Genomic DNA, 16,899 nt, shown 5'->3' with positions numbered 1-16,899 from the left:
TGTTGACTTGTAAACATGTGATATGTGCACTGTAACTGTATGTCTGTGTACAATAAACCAATTTAAATCCCCAAAACATACCAATCCAAACCTGAGGAGAAGTATGTAGGGAAATCGATGCTCTGATTGATGGTCATTTTTGACATCTTAAAATTAGAGATGTCCGATAATGGCTTTTTTGCCAATATCCAATATTCCGGTATTGTCCAACTCTTAATTACCGATACCGATATCAACTGATACCGATATATACAGTCGTGGAATTAACACATTATTATGCCTAATTTTGTTGTGATGCCCCGCTGGATGCATTAAACAATGTGACAAGGTTTTCCAAAATAAATCAACTCAAGTTATGGAAAAAAGTGCCAACATGGCACTGCCATATTTATTATTGAAGTCACAAAGTGCATTATTTTTTTTAACATGCCTCAAAACAGCAGCTTGGAATTTGGGACATGCTCTCCCTGAGAGACCATGAGGAGGTTGAGGTGGGCGGGGTTAGGGGGCAGGGTTTTGGGTTGGGGGTAGCGGGAGGTGTATATTGTAGCGTCCCGGAAGAGTTAGTGCTGCAAGGGGTTCTGGGTATTTGTTCTGTTGTGTTTATGTTGCGTTACGGTGTGGATGTTCTCCCGAAATGTGTTTGTCATTCTTGTTTGGTGTGGGTTCACAGTGTGGCGCATATTTGTAACAGTGTTAAAGTTGTTTATACGGCCACCCTAAGTGTGACCTGTATGGCTGTTGACCAAGTATGCATGGCTTTCACTTGTGTGTGTGAAAAGCCGTAGATATTATGTGATTGGGCCAGCACGCAAAGGCAGTGCCTTTAAGGTTTATTGGCGCTCTGTACTTCTCCCTACGTCAGGGTACACAGCGGCATTTTAAAAAGTCATAAATTTTACTTTTTGAAACCGATACCGAAAATTTCCGATATTACATTTTAAAGCATTTATCGGCCGACATCTCTACTTAAAATGAATAAGATTTTTTTTTTCAAGGATTTATTTAGGAAAATAAAGATCAGAAATAGTCTGCAGAATCAACAATAGTACTTTAGCCTTAGAAGTTAAAACATAGTCTATGCAATCAACGATTCAGAACATATTTCACAAAGTGTACAACGTTTCCTAAACTAAATAAAAAGTAATTTACAAAACACTGTACAGACGTATGGCACCAACTGATCAAACAGCCATTTACAAAAGCAAATATGTGTTCTTATTCATCACTCTTAATGTCACAAAAATTATGATGTGAATATTTAAAAAAAATCAAGTTCTTATGAAACTGTGATTTCTTCACTGCTGGACTGTGATGGAGAAGAGCCATGATGATGATGATGATGGTGAAGATGTGTGTCCTGGTTCTCCAGCTGTTCTTGCCCCGTGGCTGCAGTCCTGTCTAGTCTGCTGCCAGGACAGTAAGTGCTGCACACGTCTGTGAGGTCCGGGTGGGGGTTGGTCTTAGTGGGGAGGGTCTGCTGGCGACAGCCTCCGCTCGACAGCAGCTCTCGTTCTTTCGAGTTCCTCCATTTCATCCTCCGGTTCTGAAACCAGATTTTCACCTACAACAAACAAAAGTCAAGATGATAAAAGACACTTGCATGTCTTTTACTGACCTATAATAATAATAATAATAATAATGGCAGTCACCATCTTTCTTTCTTTTTTTTAAAACAAAAACATACTTTAAAAAAACCCGCTGGTTTGTGTTTGGGAGAAAAGCATCATTCTCGTTGTCATGGCAACCACACATCTGCTACAGCAGCCTTAAATGTATCGCTGATTAGCGCACAATAACAATGTTGATTTTAAGACATGATATTATATTATAATACAATCAATATATTATTATACCATTAATTATATCTTTTGACCTGGTGTGCATAACAAACATGTTAAAAAGTAGCTTAGACTTTACTACTGTTGAAAAAAAATTATATATATACTGTATATATCCATCCATTTTCCACCGCTTGTCCTGTTCGGGATTGCGAGGGATGCTGGAGCCTATCTCAGCTGCATTCGGGCGGTATATACTGTATATATATATACAGTATATATATTAGGGGTGTGGGAAAAAATCGATTCGAATTCGAATCGCGATTCTCACGTTGTGCGATTCAGAATTGATTCTCATTTTTAAAAAATGGATTTTTAAAAAAAAAAAGTATTTATTTATTTATTTTATTTAATTTTTTTAAATTAATCAATCCAACAAAACAATACACAGCAATACCATAACAATGCAATCCAATTCCAAAACCAAACCCGGCCCAGCAACACTCAGAACTGCAACAAACAGAGCAATTGAGAGGAGACACAAACACGACACAGAACAAACCAAAAGTAGTGAAACAAAAATGAATATTATCAACAACAATATCAATATTAGTTACAATTTCAACATAGCAGTGATTAAAAATCCCTCATTGACATTATCATTAGACATTTATAAAAATAAAAATAAAAGAACAATAGTGTCACAGTGGCTTACACTTGCATCGCATCTCATAAGCTTGACAACACACTGTGTCCAATATTTTCACAAAGATAAAATAAGTCATATTTTTGGTTCATTTAATAGTTAAAACAAATTTACATTATTGCAATCAGTTGATAAAACATTGTCCTTTACAATTATAAAAGCTTTTTACAAAAATCTACTACTCTGCTTGCATGTCAGCAGACTGGGGTAGATCCTGCTGAAATCCTATGTATTGAATGAATAGAGAATCCTTTTGAATCGGGAAAATATCATTTTTTAATCGAGAATCGCGTTGAATAAAAAAAAAAGATTTTTAATCGAATCGTGACCCCAAGAATCGATATTGAATCGAATCGTGGGACACCCAAAGATTCACAGCCCTTATATATATATATATAGAGCGGAATATATGTTAGGTCAGGAAAAAACACAGAGGCTATTTCATCCCTACAAGCCTGTTTTGCAGGTTTTCCCTGCTCTTCAGGGGAGAATCCATAATCCTGTCTCATAATCCTTTGCGAGCATTATGAGACATGTTTGATCTAAATGGTAATATATGAACATCCAAGCTGTCGGCATCCTTACGACAGCAGACCTTGTACAGTAAGTGATGTTTAATTATGTTTGTTGGCTCTCATGAAGTCTGCAGTGAGTAATAATCAATGATAAAGAAAAAAAAAGCAAACGTGATGAGTTTTTGAAATTAATGCCCCGCGTATGCTTAAAATACATAAATATGAAATGTTATTATAAATGTGCCCGTTACTACATTACATATATACTTATGTATATGTATACAAAACCTCAGTAGAGGTGTTTGGGTTTTTTTTAGGGGCTCTATAGGCAGAATTGAAAGGCTCCTATAGGCTCCATTGTAAGCTGACTTTTGATTAAATATATTTAATAATTAGAATGCTAAAAGAAAATCCACCCATCGTCATGTCTTTCAAAATGATTGTAAACAATAGGCAACATTTCAAAAAAAAAAAAATGTAGTTCCCCATTAAAAAGTTATGATTTTGATTTATGATTTGATTTTATGATCATCGGATTTTGTTTTAAAAAAAATGTTTCTAAATTTTTTGATTACGTTTTGGGGCTGATCAGGATCTCTGTCCAGATTCGAGACTTTAAAAATTATTTTTTACTATTGGGAGGTAGGGCCTTTATACATACACATTAGCGCTGTCAAACAGTTACATTTTTAATCAGATTAATGACAATTTAGCATTTTGATTAATCGTAGTAAATTACTTGTGTGCATAAATAAATTAACTTGAAAAAGACCCCATTATTTTGATACAAATGCCGTTTTATTGGCAGAATGTCATACATGATTTTTGTTTATGTTTTACTTGAAATGTAAATACATTGCATGATTAATCTATATTTATACACGATTAATGTGATCATTTTTTGTGATTATTGAATTTTTGGAATTTGATATTTTTTAGGCAAAAGTGCACATAGTGTGGTCTAAGGTTGCGTGCACAGGTGGTCACATGACAACATGTGTCATGTTGTCTTCAGCTCTTACCTGGGAGTCTTTCAGTCCCAGTTTCGCCGCCAGCTTCTTCCTGTCTGGCTTGCTGATGTACTTCTGCTTCTGGAAAGTTCTCTCCAGGGCTTTTCTTTGGAGGTCCGAGAAGACGGCTCGTCGCAGCATGCCCCGCCTGGGCTTGCCTCTGGGGGCCAGGGGCCATGAAAAGGTTCCCGGGACAGGGACCACAGAGGAGGAGGAGGCTGGAGGCATGAAAATATGGCATGCTGTAAATTTGTGCCAGATGAAGCTTCAATAGAGCATTGGTGACCCGGGGGCCTTGTCCGGCCCGGGAAGGACACCATACTGGCCCCCCTAATTCAAACATTTTTGCAGAAAATTCCTCACATCTGCAGTCCCTTCCAAGGTTTTACGTTGTTCCCATTGGGTTGAGTTTTTTCTTGCACTGATGTGGGATCTGAGCCGAGGATGTCGTTGTGGTTTGTGCAGCCTTTTGAGACATTTGTGATTAAGGGCTATATAAGTCAACTTTGATTGATTGATTGATTGAGTGAGTAGGGATGATACTCAAAACCGATTTTCCCGGTTGTTCGATAAGAAAACAACCGAGTCCTCGGACTCGAATCCCTTTTTGAGAACCGGTACCCGTTATCGAGACCACTATAGTAAAGAAAAAGAGTTGGTTCTTTATTCGAATCTCGTCCCGACCAGAATGCCCCGTGGGACATCACAAGAAATGACGTCACGTAGCTCAGTCATAGCGAAAGCAGGAAAACAATGGACCGGAAAAAGCTCTCCAAGGTGTAATAAAGTTCAAAACAAAAGGTATAATCCAATGAATAACTTTACTGAGAGATTTGAGCAGGGTACAAACACATGACGGACACTTTTACGACTAACCGGAAACATAGCAACCAGGCTAGCAACGCACCTCCTTTACGGCAGCTGTCGCAACGTTCTTACAGCAACCGCAGCACATACATATATATACAACACATCTCCCTTTTTTAACTTTTGTTTTTCTTTCCTTGTAAACAAAACAAAATCACACTGTAGATGTGTTGTCTGTCTAATTATAAATAATGCAGATGAGGCGTGTTGGCTGAATTCTTGACGTTTACTTTCCCAGCGTGCTCATAACCTCATTCTTAGCTGCCGGGTGGTGACATGCAACAACACTTTTCGGGGCTACCGCGCATGCTCGTCACTCCCGTTGCATGCTGGGTAGTGTAGGTGTTATTTTCCCTAGCTCATAACATCACATCTTTCCCCCTATAAAGAAATAATGTTAACTCAATAAAGTGTATTTCTTTTTTTGCTTTAACTTTTCATTTTTAGCAATGTAACCACATTTGCAAACAACTTTTATCTTCATAGAATTTTCTTTCAATAAAGAAATTATTTATACACCTATAGTGATCACAGAGACAGGTTGTTTTTGTGTTACTGTATATATTTGTTTTACTTAAAAATCCCACTTAATATACTTTGGGTAACAACAGTCAATATTTATTTATTTTATTTTATTTTTTTTAGGGGGGTAACAGTCAATATTTATTTATTTATTAGATTTTTTTTTCTTATATAATAAAAGTGAGCTTTTGTTAAACCAAATAGTGTTTTTTCCCTATACAACAACCTATCTGGACTCGATAAGAGAATCGATAAGGAATCGGTTTGATAAGAGGATTTGATCATAGGCTCGAACTCGATAATTTCTTATCAAACATCATCCCTATGAGTGAGTGCTGCTGATGTGTAGAGGAACTTGGACCACTGTAAACACATTAGCAGATTCTTGCATTGACATTTTAACCTTGCTAGCAAACACAGAACACTGGGGTTTAGACTGTGATTTACATAACTGAGGCGTTCCTCAAGGCACCCCTTTAGGGCCCCTTCGTTTTGGCAGTTACAAATGTCTTTCGTAATGTGATTTATGCAACTAAGTAGCTGTAGCGTGTTTACCTCAGATGCACACAGTAGTCATTTGTTCTACTTCTTCAGTCATAGTTTAGTTTAGTTTAGTCTTTATTTGAAGGGACAATGCTCAAAGACATTAAGCTCAAAGACAGATATGTTCTGCACCAGATTATAGCTAAATAGCTCATTTCCATCTGCAGTCCCTGGCTACCTAAATTAAAGAGATACAAAAATCATATGCAATAAAATTATAACAATAAATTTATACTATAGCAAGTAATCAAATTAGAGAAAGTCATAAAATGCCCTTTCATTGACACATACTTATACATTAGAACCACACCTCATTGACATCATAACACATAGACAATACATGCTCTTGTTCACATCTGTCATCATTTGTAAAAACAACCACTATAGTGGTGTTCCTCAAGGTTCCATTGTAGGTCCTCTCTTTTTCATCATTTAGGCTATTTTCAACCGCTGGCCCACAAGTTCAGTTGAAAAAAACTTGTGAGAGACTCACATTTTTGCAGAAGGTCCCTAAAAACAGCAGAGCGCTCCTGTAACTTCGACAAAATAAATAGACCAAAATCAAATGTCCACTGTAAAAGATGTTAAAAAGTGAAGGTAGAAGTCCGGTTCCCCCCGGTCCTTAGCTTTCCGGAACTGTTCAGTTCAGTTCAGTTTCAGTTTATTTCCAACATGCATACGATACAATGTAATGCATCACATATTTCCAGTTGTTTCATGACAGCATGTCTGAAAAGGAGTAGGAAGAAGCTGAGCTTTAATTTAGTCCTACACCTTTTCATACCATAGCAATTTTATCCCATTTCCTTGTTCTCTGTAACAGAACAGTAAATAAATAAATGATAAATACATAGTATACCATAGTAAGTAAACAAATATTAAATACATGTGAATGAATGAAATAAGTTTATTTCGGTCATATAATCAACCATTAACCATTTTGTGTAACCAGTTTAAGAGTACAGACTATACATATATAACAATCATACACATTTACACACAAAAGAAAAAGAAAAGAAAAGAAAAAGCATGACTGAAAATATAAGCCAAAGCTTATATTTGCCTATCCTAAACCTTCACTGAAAATAAGATTCCCTGGAACATCAACGTTAAAAAAAAAAATCTAAATCAATGGGATGAAAGTAATTGTTGCTATATTTTATAATTTTCAATTATTTCTCCTTTCAATGTTTTCTTAAACCTTAACAAAGAAGTACATGTCTTCAGCTCATCACTGAGCTTCCACAATTTAACTCCTAAAACTGAAATACATTTGTATTTAATATTCGTTCTTGCTTTACCTATTTCAAAAATCAATATCCCCATAAATTATAGTTTTCTCCTCTTAATTGAAGAAACCTAAGAATACAAGCTGGAAGGCTGTTGTTCTTTACTCGAAACAACATATCCATTGTTTTTAAATACACAATATCTGAAAATTTTAACACATTAGAACTTATAAATAATGGATTGGTATGTTCATAGTAGCACGCTTTGTGTATTATTCTAATTACCCTTTTTTGGAGTTTAATTATTGGGTCTATGTTTGTTCTATAAACATTTCCCCAAACTTCAACACAATATGTTAAATATGGAAAAATAAAAGAATAACATAACATATGCAGACATTTCTTATTCAGCATGTGTTTTAATTTATAACGAATAGCAATGGATTTGGATATTTTTCCCTTTATATATTCAATATGCGGTTTCCAACATAATTTATGATCAATTATTATTCCCAAGAATTTAGTTTCATATACTCTATCAATTTCCACTTGATTTAATTTTAATTTTGCTTCACAATTTGTTCTTGCACCACTAAACACCATCAATTTAGTTTTCTTGTAGCCCCTAAAATAATTTAGTTGAATATCCGTGCAGTAGAGGCTAAATGTTTTGAATATATATATATATATATATATATATATATATATATATATATATATATATATATATATATATATATATATATATATATATATATATATATATATATGTGTATAGTCAAGGTTTCTGTGGTTTGTCCTTTATACAGTGCTCAATACCGGAGTAGAGCGGAATGTAAGTTAGGTTTCTCTGCTCGTCAGGGGATTTTAAAATCTGCGAAACAGGCTTGTAGGGATGATATAGGCTCTCTGTTTTTTCATGACCTAACGTATATACATATACAGTATATATATGAAATATAATATATCAGTATATATTATATACTGTATATATAATATGTAAATATTACATATATGTTATATTTGATATTGTTACTACGGTACATTTGTTGTCTACTTTATACCTGCATGATCCTTTCCATCCTTTGTAACTGAGCTACTGCGTGGAACAATTTGCCTTGTGGATCAATAAAGTTAGTCTAAGTCTAATATTTGGCGAAGGCTTTGCATTTTTTCTGCATTCTGCACAGGATTAATCAGAAATCAGTGATATTTCCATTACCGACCCTTTGAACTCTTGACTATTACTAAATGTCGACTTTTTTTTTACTCCTCCTTGCCTTGGCGCTCCAGCAGCGCTCCTGCTGTCAGTGAAGCGGCGTCGTCTTGACTCTGCCCTCCAATAGAATTGTCTTGGCTGAGATGGGATGTTTAAAAGTCCAATTTGTCAAGCGGCGCAAACAGAGCCCATGCTAATGAGAGCGGCCCTCCAAAGCCGCGCTCACACTACCTCTAATGAAGCATGAAGGGGGCTTGCAAAGGCTGCAAATGCATAGAGAAAGCTGATTGTGTTTGAAAGAATTGAGTGGAGAAGGCTGTCGACATGCCAGTATATTACAGGCCCATTAAAGGCAGGTCGGCATAATGTGGCACTGTTAAAAGGCTTTAGCTGCTGGGAGATTAGAGATGTTGCCTCAGTTATGTACCTGCCTTCACACTAATGCAGATGTTATGTGCTCCATGTCAATAAAGCCCCACTTTGGTGAGATAATTGATGTGGATGTGATGAAGAGGTGTCTTTACACACAGCACTGCTAATGTGAGGCATAGTTATATATATGTGTGTGTGCGTGTGTGTGTGTGTGTGTGTGTGTGTGTGTGTGTGTGTGTGTGTGTGTGTGTGTGTGGGTGGGTGTGTTGTGGCTCCTATTGGTCACGGTGCTGGGAGTTTTGTGAGCTTGGTAGAGGAGCTTGGTGGGAAAAGGACAGCGCGTGAAGAGGCGCCGAGTTCCCGAGCTGGGAAGATACCCGCCTCACATTAAAACCATGACAAACGGCACTAATATATTTCCAGCGTGACAAACTGGACTAATTTGTAGATAACGGCAACTGGTGATAATGTCAGCAGGCAGAGTGTCCCCCTAAAAGGGGCTTCAAATTGGCGGAGCTGATTCCGGGCAATGCCCTCGCTAAAAGGCAGACAATGTCTTGAAAAAAAAAAGGCAACTTGCAATCGACGTTCGGAGTGATTTTTTCACCCCCCTGTCTCGAATCATGCATGTCAGATGTGCAGTTTTTTGGTCCAGAACTCAAGCCTATTTCCTAACCAAAACACAATCTAACAAAAGTCATTTTGCATTGACAAATATAAACAGTTTGGATTGACACTGTCAGAAAGGTAAGGATTTTCCCAAGTGTTTATTAATATTTGTATTAATAAGGGGCCTTTTTGACAAAACTTTTCGGTTGTTTAGGGCCACTACGGGGTCGACATGATCGGAGAGGCTCTGACTGGGTTCATGTCGATTTAGATGTGCACTGTTTGCTGCAGAGGTCCCCAAACTTTTTGACTCGGGGCTCCATTGGGTTCAAACAATCTGGCCGGGGGCCGGGCTGTATATATAAATATATATATATATTTATGTATGTATATATATATATATATATAAATATATATATACATACACACAGTATATATATATATATATATATACATACTATATATATATTTATATATATATACAGTACATACAATATATATATATCTATATATATATATAGATATATATACATATATACTGTATATATACACATACAGTATATACTATGTATATACAGTATGTATATACTATATATATATATGTATATATATATATATATATATATATATATATTATATATATATTTTATACATATATATACACTATATATATACTTATATGTATACTGTATATATATATATTTATATATATATACAGTATATATGTGTGTATATACAGTATATATGTATATATATATATCTATATATAGATATATATATATATACATATATACTTTATATATACACATACAGTATATACTATGTATATGTATACTATATATATTTATATATATATATATATACTGTATATATATATTCATATACAGTATATATATACTGTATATATATATATATTTTTTTTTTCATACATATATATATATACAGTATATACTGTATGTGTATATATACAGTATATATGTATATATATAGATATATATACATATATACTGTATATATACACATATTAACTATGTTTATACATATATATATATATATATATATATATATATATATATATATATATATATATATATATATATATATATATATATATATATATATATATTCCTCGCGCACTAATTGACTGACTTGCCGATGATGTCACGTTATCGATGCAAAAATGCATTTTTAGGCAATGTGATTTGCCTGAGCGACTAGGAGACACCGAGAGTAACAAGCGGTAGAAAATGGATTAGAAAGAACATATTTGACAAAATAATAATAAATAAATAAATAAATATTTTTATTTTTATTTTATTTTGGACGCTGGCGAGTCGTATCTTGGGGACCCCTGTTTTACAGTATATTTTCTAGTAAGGATTGGAGGATTTCGTTTAATTAGCAACTCAAACCCTTGCAATATTGATGTTGATAATATTGAAGACTGAACATTTAGACAGGTGGCATTTAAATTAGAACGGAACACTTTATCGTCGTCAAACATGAGAGCATGACAAAAATTACAGTTTTTTATTATTTTATCATATACATTTATATTAATATAAATTTAATGATGTCACTTATGATTTTGCCTCAAGAAATAAATAATTTGGAGTATTTTCTCATTCAATGGTGATAAATTGGTTGGATTGTGTTTATTTAGTTTTAATATTTTGCACATTTTTTTATTAAGGTTGATTTTTTTTTTTGGCACAATTCGACACATTTTTAAGTCAATATTTATATTTGTTTTTAATTTTGTTAGGGTTTGAGGGTTATTCTGTATTTAACAGTATCCTAATAATTACCCAGAACATGTATTTATTGTTTAAATTGTAATCAAATAAAGAGATTCACCTTTGTTAATTTCTTATCTTTATTTTGCAGCATAAATTGTAGCAGTTGTGTCATTTGGTATTTTGCTTTGGGCCACAAAAAATGTAGGCGCTACTTTAGGACTGCGTTGCATCATACTGATAGATGTTCTGCTTTTTGTTACCTCATTTAGCTACTGTACATCAGTCAAAATATAAGACATGCCTCCTAAGTATGATGCAGTGCATATGTCTTATTGATTGGCAGATACCTTAGAGGCAAATAAATTGTCATTAGATTGTGCAGGTGTATACATGTTACAGGCAGTCATGATGCAATCAGCAATAACGAAACAGCAGAAATAATACATTATAATGTTCGTAGAGATATAATTCTATAATTTAGTTTGTTTATTTCATCCGGTGTCACAGTGATCAGGGCCTTCAAATGCAGACCAGATGTGTATATCCTGAACTAGAAGGCATTTTTATTCAATTTTGTCTTTCATTGTTTTTTTTTCAACAAATGATATGAAGTATATTTTAATTACTTGCAGTGCTTCTAAAAATGCATACTATGACTAGTATCATTAATATCACTAAGTGCCTTTTGCAATGAATATAAAAATAATATGTATGGTATAGGATTTTATTCGCTCACTGCTGCTTGTACTGCAGTTTGAGCATGACTGATTATTATATACAAAATGACTTCATAGTCACTAACAGCGGTGATGGATTCTAAATAATCAAGCTGAAGTCCTACCTGTGAAATAGGAAGTTCTGATGAAAGGATGGAGACTTGCATCCAGGAATGGTAGTGGAAACGATTTGGTCTGCAAACTGTGGACTGCAGGAGAAGAGCAACCTAGAAAATATACATAAACTGCATGAAACACACTATAGTATATAGTATCATTGTTAGCAGTATTTATACAGTATGTACTATTATTAAATGCATTAATAAATATTATACGGATGTTATAATGTATATATTAGGGGTGCTAAAAAGGCGATTCATGCCTGAATTGCAAGTCTTATTTATTCTAAATCTAAATTGATACATATATTTCAAAAATCAATAAAAAAAAAAGTCGATATGCTTTTTGTGAAAAGGTTTTGTTTTTATTTTATACCAAATAATATATTGCAAGAATCGGTTTGAATTGAGAATCAATTCTGAAACAAATCTCCACCCCAGGAATCAAAATCTAATTGAATCGTGAGTTGTTGTAAGATTCCTAAACCTAGTATATAAGAATATTCTATATTCATATTGAGGGTGTCTTTACAGTCCAAAGTGTTTCCTTCCACCGTGGGCCTCATGCAGAAAAACGCGGGGGGCCACATTTTGTGCATTAAAGACACTTAAAACAATCCAGTGTAAGTCAATATATGCTCTTAGCTTTATGTTTTAGGTGAAGATAATGAATTAATGGATGTAATATATATTTAATAAGGAATAACTTGTATTTTTGCTGTGGTCTAAAAAAAAAAAAAGAGCTGCCACTGAAAAATTGCCACTCCTGGTCAAGAAACATGCATATGTTATCCAAATAAAAAAAGAGATTTAATTGCAAATATACACACTAAAAAATGTTGGGTAAAAAACCCCCCCAATTTTAACCCAACTGTTGGTTCAGAAAAGGACAAACCCCTTATTTGAGTTACTTTAACTCAACATTTTGGGTTAATTTTTTCAACCCAACTTTTGCGTTGAATTGTTTAACCAAAAAGTTGAGTTATGATAACTTAATGTTGGGTTATTCCCAACCAAACTATTGGGTTAAATAATTATTTAACCCAAAAGTTGAGTTATGCTAACTCAATGTTGGGTTATTCCAAACCAAACTATCTGGTTGCGCAATTTAGCGCTCCTTGACCCAATAGTTGGTTAAAAATTATAAATGTTACTGCTGGTTTGTCCTACTACTTCTGATCGAAAGTATTTTTATGCCATTAAAATATACTCAAAAGCAAGATATGAGGGACTTTTTCTTTTACAAGAATTGCCTTGTATGGTCATAATAGTTCTATACAACATGCTCAAATATGTCCATGACCAAAAAAATGTGAGCACATTACACCAATTCTTAAATCCTTACATTGGCTCCCTGTACATCAGAGAATTGATTTCAAAATCCTCCTGCTCACATATAAATCCCTACATGGTCTAGGGCCGAAGTATATTACTGATATGCTCCCACTATATAAGCCTTTCTAGATCACTAAGATCTTCTGAGACCAATGTGTTAGCGGTTCCAAGAGTAAACTCAAATCAAGGGAGAGCATCATTCAGTCACTATGCAACAAATAGCTGGAATAAACTTCCTGAATATGTCAGACTTTCCCCAACTCGGACTACTTTTAAAACTAGACTGAAGACTTTTATGTTCACCTTAGCTTTCAGCTAAATCTTTTAATCTTTTAACTTTTAACGTCTGCACTGTTTTTATTTTTATTGTCTGCATTTTAATTTTGCTTTTATTTTATTTCATTTCACTTTGTTGTCTGTGAAGCACTTTGAGTCTGCCTTGTGTATGAAAAGCGCTATACAAATAAAATTGCCTTGCCTTGCCTACATAAAATGTGTGATTGTAAATAATGTTAATGAGATTAATCCTTAATAAAATTCCTTTCAAGAAAAAAGTACCCTTTTAAATAAAAAAAAAAAGCCTTTTACCCAAAAATTAGTTACTCATTAAAAAAACAACACAAAAAAGGTTCATAGTTTTGAAAACCCAGAAATTGAGTTAAAATAATACCCTTATAAACCAAAAAATGGAATGCTCTTCATAAAAGTGGTTGAACACTAATCACAATTGGATTATTCACATGTTTTTTTTGTTCGTTGTTTGTTTTATTTTTTTGTCCATGGTCTGTGCTTATGATACGCTTGTAATGCGTAATGTCTTGCATGTGATTTATGTATTCTTTTGTATCATAACCTGTTGAATGTTTACTGTATGAACCTGCCTTAGGACAAAGGAAGAAAATTAGCTCTTGTGCTAACTCCGGCATATTTACATTGTTCCTCCATGTTGATGAATATGCATTGTCGCAATTCAAATAAATAAAATAAATGAAAAAAAATAACTCCAAAATTTAACCCAACGCTCACAACTCATAAATTGGGTTATCAAAATAACCCAACATTTTTTAGTGTGTACTGTATAATTCAATACATCATATACATTTACATAAATAAAATAAATATTCATTTTAATCTGCACAAATTTTACCAATTTAATAAAAACGTTTATATAGAATGATAAATTTTTTTTTATTATGAAGTAATGTATAAATTATTTATTATTTTGTTAATTTATAATATTTAAAAAATATATCTCATATTTTTAATATTTTATATTGTTTAAAAAAAAGTGTGTAATGTATGTATTTTATATGTCCAGACACTTCATATTTTTTTGTAAATGTTTAAAAATCAACATACTAGCATTCTTACAAAATGAAGAATATACAAATTACAGTACGTACACGACCAAAATATTATTATTATTATTCCCATTCAGAAAAAAAAACCGTTTTTAACCATCTTAACGCGTTTCTCACCCATCCGTGCGGACGGTGCCAGGATGGCGCTGACGCCGAACTTGAGGCAGCTGGAGGCGGGGCAGGCAGACTGCGGAGAGTCGCTGTTGTGGTTCGGCTGACCGGAGCTCTGAAACCCGGAACACGCGGGACTCGGTCCCAGCGCCCGGGATGAGGCACTCGGCTCCAGGCTGAGCGATAAGAATTCACGGGGTGTTGCGGCGGAGAACGTCCGTTGAATGTAACTGTACGCCGGCTGGCTAATTCGCAGAAGATCCTCCACGCGGTACCCGGACGGAAGTGACCGGGGGAGAGGGGAGGTCAGCGCGGCCGGAGGGCACAGCAGGTCCGGGTAGAGAGGCGGCGGTAAGGCGCTGCACGGAAACATCATGCCTGGTGCCTGCTGAGGAACTTGCTAAACTTCCTGTGCCACCTGTGTACTTACTGCGAGCAACTTTTTGCCTGTTCCAAAGATTTTATACAAGCGACTTTAGCTCTCAAGTTTATCGGCCAGCCCATTTGTGCGGAGGCTATAAAAAGGTGCAGGACCTGGGATTGGTCAACACTTCTCTGTCCTTGGTCTAGTCCAGGGGTCGGCAACCCAAAATGTTGAAAGAGCCATATTGGACCAAAAAAAATAAATAAAAAAAATCTGTCTGGAGCTGCAAAAAATTAAAAGTGTTATAATGAAGGCAACACATGATGCAAGTGTCTATATTAGCCTACTATAAAAATGACTTTAAAAGTCTTACATAAGTGTTATAATGAAGGCAACACATGATGTAAGTGTCAATATTAGATATATTAACCTACTATCGAAATTATTTTAAAAGTCTTATATAAGTGTAATAATGAAGGCAACACATGATGTAAGTGTCAATATTACATATATTGGCCTACTATCAAAATGACTTTAAAAGTATTATGCAAGTGTAAAAATTAAGGCAACACATGATGTAAGTGTCTATATTAGCTATATTAGCCTACTATCAAAATGACTTTAGAAGTCTTATATAAGTGTTATAATGAAGGCAACACATAATGTAAGTGTCTATATTAGCCGACTATCCAAATTACTTTAAAAGTCTTATATAAGTGTTATAATGAAGACAACACATAATGTAAGTGTCTGTATTAGCCGACTATCCAAATTACTTTAAAAGTCTTATATAAGTGTTATAATGAAGGCAACACACGATGTAAGTGTTTATATTAGCTATATTAGCCTACTATCAAAATGACTTGAAAAGTCTTATATAAGTGTTATAATGAAGGCAACACATGATGTAAGTGTCTATATTAGCCGACTATCCAAATGACTTTAAAAGTCTTATATAAGTGTTATAATGAAGACAACACATAATGTAAGAGTCTATATTAGCTATATTAGCCTACTATCAAAATGACTTGAAAAGTCTTATATAAGTGTTATAATGAAGGCAACACACGATGTAAGTGTTTATATTAGCTATATTAGCCTACTATCAAAATGACTTTAGAAGTCTTATATAAGTGTTATAATGAAGGCAACACATAATGTAAGTGTCTATATTAGCCGACTATCCAAATTACTTTAAAAGTCTTATATAAGTGTTATAATGAAGACAACACATAATGTAAGTGTCTATATTAGCCGACTATCCAAATTACTTTAAAAGTCTTATATAAGTGTTATAATGAAGGCAACACATGATGTAAGTGTCTATATTAGCCTACTATCAAAATGACTTTAAAAGTCTTATATAAGTGTTATAATGAAGACAACACATAATGTAAGTGTCTATATTAGCCGACTATCCAAATTACTTTAAAAGTCTTATATAAGTGTTATAATGAAGACAACACATGATGTAAGTGTCTATATGAGCTATATTAGCCTACTATCAAAATGACTTGAAAAGTCTTATATAAGTGTTATAATGAAGGCAACACATGATGTAAGTGTCTATATTAACCGACTATCCAAATTACTTTAAAAGTCTTATATAAGTGTTATAATGAAGACAACACATAATGTAAGTGTCTATATTAGCCGACTATCCAAATTACTTTAAAAGTCTTATATAAGTGTTATAATGAAGACAACACATGATGTAAGTGTCTATATTAGCTATATTAGCCTACTATCAAAATGACTTGAAAAGTCTTATATAAGTGTTA

At 34.0% G+C, this 16,899-nt stretch overlaps 1 protein-coding gene across 1 annotated transcript; it reads right to left on the bottom strand.

Annotated features, from left to right (window-relative positions):
- Positions 1–1,014: 1,014 nt before the first annotated feature.
- On the bottom strand, positions 1,015–15,206 carry LOC133641586 (homeobox protein DBX1-A-like). Its single transcript, XM_062035419.1, has 4 exons — positions 14,761–15,206; positions 11,954–12,055; positions 4,025–4,230; positions 1,015–1,564 (listed from the first exon to the last, which is right to left on the bottom strand). The coding sequence occupies exons 1-4, from the start codon at positions 15,128–15,130 to the stop codon at positions 1,280–1,282; spliced, it is 963 nt and encodes a 320-aa protein (XP_061891403.1). The 5' UTR covers positions 15,131–15,206; the 3' UTR covers positions 1,015–1,279.
- Positions 15,207–16,899: the final 1,693 nt, after the last annotated feature.

The sequence above is a fragment of the Entelurus aequoreus genome, linkage group LG24, assembly GCF_033978785.1.
Source record: "Entelurus aequoreus isolate RoL-2023_Sb linkage group LG24, RoL_Eaeq_v1.1, whole genome shotgun sequence".
In the NCBI taxonomy this organism is placed as follows: Eukaryota; Metazoa; Chordata; class Actinopteri; order Syngnathiformes; family Syngnathidae; genus Entelurus; species Entelurus aequoreus.
The sequence above is the reverse complement of the archived record's forward strand: the minus strand, read 5'-3'. Positions and strand labels throughout refer to the sequence as shown.